Source organism: Anticarsia gemmatalis, chromosome 4 (genome assembly GCF_050436995.1).
Source record: "Anticarsia gemmatalis isolate Benzon Research Colony breed Stoneville strain chromosome 4, ilAntGemm2 primary, whole genome shotgun sequence".
Lineage (NCBI taxonomy): Eukaryota > Metazoa > Arthropoda > Insecta > Lepidoptera > Erebidae > Anticarsia > Anticarsia gemmatalis.
Window position 1 is genome coordinate 6,619,128 of NC_134748.1, and position 5,264 is coordinate 6,624,391.

General features: G+C 33.1%; 3 protein-coding genes across 3 annotated transcripts; all 3 read left to right on the forward strand.

The window, feature by feature from the left end:
• Positions 1-70: 70 nt before the first annotated feature.
• Positions 71-3,514, forward strand: LOC142972330 (uncharacterized). Its single transcript, XM_076113357.1, has 6 exons — positions 71-406; positions 699-888; positions 1,482-1,793; positions 2,162-2,381; positions 2,643-3,043; positions 3,164-3,514. The coding sequence occupies exons 2-6, from the start codon at positions 706-708 to the stop codon at positions 3,404-3,406; spliced, it is 1,359 nt and encodes a 452-aa protein (XP_075969472.1). The 5' UTR covers positions 71-406; positions 699-705; the 3' UTR covers positions 3,407-3,514.
• A 921-nt stretch (positions 3,515-4,435) lies between these two features.
• On the forward strand, positions 4,436-4,800 carry sloth1 (sloth 1). Its single transcript, XM_076113361.1, has one exon. The coding sequence runs from the start codon at positions 4,579-4,581 to the stop codon at positions 4,798-4,800; it is 222 nt and encodes a 73-aa protein (XP_075969476.1). The 5' UTR covers positions 4,436-4,578.
• A 1-nt stretch (position 4,801) lies between these two features.
• On the forward strand, positions 4,802-5,080 carry sloth2 (ubiquinol-cytochrome c reductase complex assembly factor 6 sloth 2). Its single transcript, XM_076113362.1, has one exon. The coding sequence runs from the start codon at positions 4,802-4,804 to the stop codon at positions 5,012-5,014; it is 213 nt and encodes a 70-aa protein (XP_075969477.1). The 3' UTR covers positions 5,015-5,080.
• Positions 5,081-5,264: the final 184 nt, after the last annotated feature.

Sequence of the window (5,264 nt, forward strand, 5' to 3'; positions counted from 1 at the left end):
TTAAGTATGCTATGGATTAACTAGAATTAATTTCACTCTGTTTCACTTTTTGTGTAATTTAAGCAATATTATTAAGTATTTTTATAACTTAGTTAAAAAAGTTAAATAGATTTTTTGCTTTACTAATGCCAACTGCTAGTAACATGTTAATCTATATGCTGCTTGCCAGGTGATTTAAATAAGAACGCATCCATATCTTAATTACTTTACATAGGTCTGAACTCTATGGTACGGGAAATACCGAACGACGTGGCGAGTTGAGCGTAATCAACTTTTGTATCATTTCTACGCTATTCTGACTTGCGTCGCGTTGTTCTAGATATAATCGAGGTAATAAATACGCTTTGGTTACGAAATCACAAAAGACGACGAAAGGAATATTGGTAAATCGGGAGAAACAATACAAGTAAGTAAATAAGAATTTATTATATCTAATCGTTTTTGTTAAACACTAACTACTTATAATATGGTTTCATGGTGTTTTGATTAAACAAACAGGACGTACGAACGAAATCTTACAAGTGATGCAGCTTACCGTTACTTAGTAAAATAGCCAATAAATGAAAATTCGTTATTTAATAATAGACTCAACAACCCCTCCCTCGCTGTTCAGGAGGAGACCATTGCCCTTACAATGATAAGTAAAAAAAAAAAGTATATTTGTATCTGTATATACCTGTACCTGTTTTTTAATTCAGTATCAAGATGCCAACGATATTCTCGAAGAACTGTATCTACTCAGGACAACTCGATTCGTATTGTCTGCCCTGCAGTAGGCACTTGCGCTCTCAAGAGGACGTGGTGAAACACATAGGGACTCGTAGACACGAAGCCAACCTGGAGACGATTGGATATTTCGAGAAATATAAAACTGAATTCATTAGAAAGGTGAGTGCATCATTTTTAATAACCATGTTTTTCGTAATTTTCACACTCATATTCTTTTGAGGTGATAAGGAGACCAAATACTTAGCGCGCGGACGTTGGTTTACCTGAATATTATATCAAACAATTTGCTTTAAATATTGAATGTGAGAGTACCTAGGTAACTAAAGAAATAAAACTGGGTAGGTATATGAAGGTCAACATGGCGTCTAATTAGTGGAGAGAGGCTGGGCTAGAACTTGTCATTACTATTTCACTGCTATTTTGTAGGATATAGGTACAGGCGGTATGGCTACGAACCTACTTATACTACTATCCGTATATTCTCAAAAATGGTCTAATATAAACTGGTTTCTGCGATTAAATTACTACCTGTAACTTTTGTCTGTTCCAATGAATATCATTAAAAATAAGTTGAGCAGTTCCAAAGATTACCCCAAACAAACCAACAGACAAACAGACATAATAATAAAAATAAAAATGCAGTTTATGTCTTCATACCACGTAATTATCACTTTATAAGCACTTCAAATAAACACTTAAATTCTATATAGAACAATAATATTACTGAAAATAATACATAAACATATTTACAGGTGAACAGTATTTATTTCTGTGAATTATGCAACACGGTGTTCCCAACTGCTGCAAAGGTGGGCTTACATGTGACGGAGGATTTTCATGTGGGACGTAAACGAAGCCGATTGGAACGAGTCGGGAACAACATCATATTTCAAGAAAACATTTTAATATCGGAAAGTGCTTGGAACGGTCTCGTTGAAGACACATGCGTGCTTTGTAATTCTGAATTTGATGACAAGACTGACCACAAATCAGAGCGAGGCCATATTTTGAATATAATCAAGATTCCGGTGACATTTGGTGCTCACAGTGCTATTTACAGGAAGGTGAGTCATAAAATATGTACTTGTACGTACTACGTATGTATACATAAGCAGTGTTATCGGTAACGCCCGTCGCTTTTTCGCCGGGGTACAAAATATTTAATAAACATAATGTTCTTTTACCATTCATCGCGTATGTCAATCCTAGATTGGATAGTAGGTATTTTAAATGGAACTTATAAAATTATCGCTTTCCTCTATAGGTTGCTATACAGTTGCAAAATCTACTGATGGACATTCCTCCTTTATCTGTATACGTAGGTACTTAGTTACGCAACTGTAAAGAATGTTTACAAATTTAATCTACATCTTATGTTTAAGTCTGTACTTATTATTTTAATTTATAATTTTTTGGACCTTTTTAATTTTAGCTCGACGAACACCACCAATGCTTGACTTGTAATAAAATTGTTACGGGAGATTCCATCACGGTACATTTGGACTCAGCAGAGCATAAGAACGCAGTGAATTATAAGCAGATGATGGCAATTAATGACAATATTGAAAAGAATGGAGACGTTGAAGACAATAAACAAAACACTGCTACATACGAGAAAAAAATTGGCGACAAATGCCCTAAGCCAATGAAAAGTAAGTTACAGTCACTTTTAATCTTAATCGAGCTTAAACATATGGCTACGAATAGGTACTTAAGAGTTGTTTTCTGAGCTACTTGAAATATTGTTAACGTTACGTTACGTTACGTTTAAGTGACTCATTCTAGCAAAATCGACACCAATTGTAACTTATCTAGAGTGTAAGGGATTTACTCGTAATTTTTAAGTATTCAAGACTCCTTTTCAAATTATTATACTTAGTTAAAATGTTCAAGTTTATTTTTATATTTTACAGATTCGCAAGCCGACATTGTTAAAAATTCTTTGCATAAGTCAAAACAGACGAAAATCAAGAAACCTGTTGATGAGTATCATACACCAGATAGCAAACATCAGAAAGACAATTCACAAGTTCCAAGAAAGATTGAAAGGTTACCTTTTGAGAAATATGCTTCAGATTTAACGATTCACGAGACGACATCTGGCAAGTTCATCATTGTAAATGACAAATTTTACCTGCAATTTACTGCCTTTCTTGGGCTTGTAATGGTTAATTACAGAGTAGTATGTCAACTTTGCCACATCGATTTAACATCTAATGATAACGTTACAATGCACATCAGAACACCTGAACATAAACGAATGCTCGAAAACTGTTTCGTCATCACTTCGTTGGAAAACGAACTGATAAGAGAGGTAATAATCAGTCAGCCATGTACCACGTAAATAATAAATCAATTTGGAGACGAGAGTTACGGTATTTAATTTTTATTGTTACTCAGAGGCGATTATGTTAATTTATTACAATATTTTCAGTTTCATTCGGACCTGTACGACTGTCCTTGCTGCGCCACGGTGGAAACCGATTTTGATGATATGCTGGACCACTTGAAAACTTCCGAACACAAGGAGAAAAGGGAAGAATCTAACAGAATGTTGCAATCCTACAATGAAAAGGTAGAAAGCGGAGAAACTTTTCACTTTGACAATTCTTTTATGCGGCAAATGATGCAGTTGAATATGTTGTCAATGCTAGAAGAAATGTACCGCCCTTTCTAAACATACAACAACCTTAATTATAGTATTATTTTAAATCTTAATTATAAATCTATGTTAACTTTTATTCTTTATACATTTAGGTAATCTTTAACTACCCAAATACAAGTATTCAGCCTCGGTATTTTTTTATTCCATATTATTTTGTACTTCAGAACTTATTATACTGGTATTGGTGTCGCCAAACAATTTAGACACAAGTAGGTACATAAAGCAAATTTTAGAAAGCAAACTGAACGTAGAGTCTGAGCAGGAACTTCACGGTTGACTCTTCCACTAGGCCGTCTATATCGCCATAATATTCACCTATACAGCAACAATATTATTGATTGGGTTAGTTTAATTAACACTAGGTACATGAATAATAAAATTTAGCGAAAATATTAATAAAAGTAATTAATTCAATTTAAAAGTCTAGTTAGTGTACCCCAAATTAAACACAATTTACAATTACATTTCCTGATTAAATACCTAATGCTTTTACTTATTTGAAAATTATAATAAGCAAAAGGTTTACTCATATTTTACAAAATGAAGTAGATATCTACTTCATTTTTCAATGATTTCATCCACTAAATAATCCACTTTATTAATAAATATAATTTTAGATCGCAACTGATTAGGTAGACGCGATTAGAGTTTATTAATCAGGCTGGACAGTTTTGTGACGCGTTTGCCGCTATGAAAAATTTAATTTTATAAAACAAACCATTGGAAAATTGTTTAAATTGATTTTCATTGCCTACGCAAAGATCATTTGTTGAGGCGTTGATGTTATTCCTATTAATAGAATTTAGAAATACTATGTCAAAGAAATCACACGAATGCGATTAAAAAGGAGTAAAAAAAGTGTTTTTCATTATAAGTCTCAACAGTTCTTTTTTTAATGAATCTCGAACTCTACTAACGAAAAGTTTAATCGATAAAGACAATAAATATATTCGATGGATCACCCCTATGAATACCACTGACAAATAGAATTAAAAAAAAAACACTGACATTTGCATTTACCCAGGGATGTCACAATCGCTGTCAATCAGATTGACATTTGTCAATTTTATTCTGTCAGTGCTCTAAGATTCTGGTTTTGAGGTTACATAATTATTTATGTTCTATATTTTACAAATTAATAATAATTTGTACGTTAATAACACATAGTAAAGAAATCATACTCAATGAGAATAGGCTGGGTTCATAAACTGGTGAACAAATGGCCCGGAAAGAAGACATTTGGAATGTATAGATTTCTGCCAATGTTTTTCGTACTTGGTGCTGCCTTAGAGTTTTCTATGATAAACTGGAAAGTTGGTGAAGTTAACTTTTACAATACGTTTAAACGGCGACAGGCACACGATATTGTTGAAGAGAAGATCCGAAAGTACGCCGCAACAACATAAAATGCCCGCCGGAGTGACTTGGGGTCAATATTTAGCATTTTCCTCGGCAGCTATGCTGTCTATGCTAGCTGGGTCACAAATTGTACATCAGTACTATAGACCTCTACAAGATTTGAACAAGTACATTAACAAAGAACTACAAACTTTACCAGAAAATGTTCAAATTCAAATAAGAAAAGAATTGCAGGAAGAAGGTGTTCTCAATAATAGTTAGATTGTGTCAAGTAGTTAAGTTATTGTTTAATATTAAAATGAGGTAAACTAAATGTTTTTTCATTGTATACCATCCACATGTAGTTGTAAGGTACTGTGAAGAGAATTAAAAATATTCCAATACTTTTTTAAACCATAACTTTATCAGGTTGATGTTCACCACAGGGTGTGATACAGTAATATGATTAACTGTTACAGTTCATACAAGTAGTTTATAATATTTTTCAGGAATTTAATGAACAAACCATAGA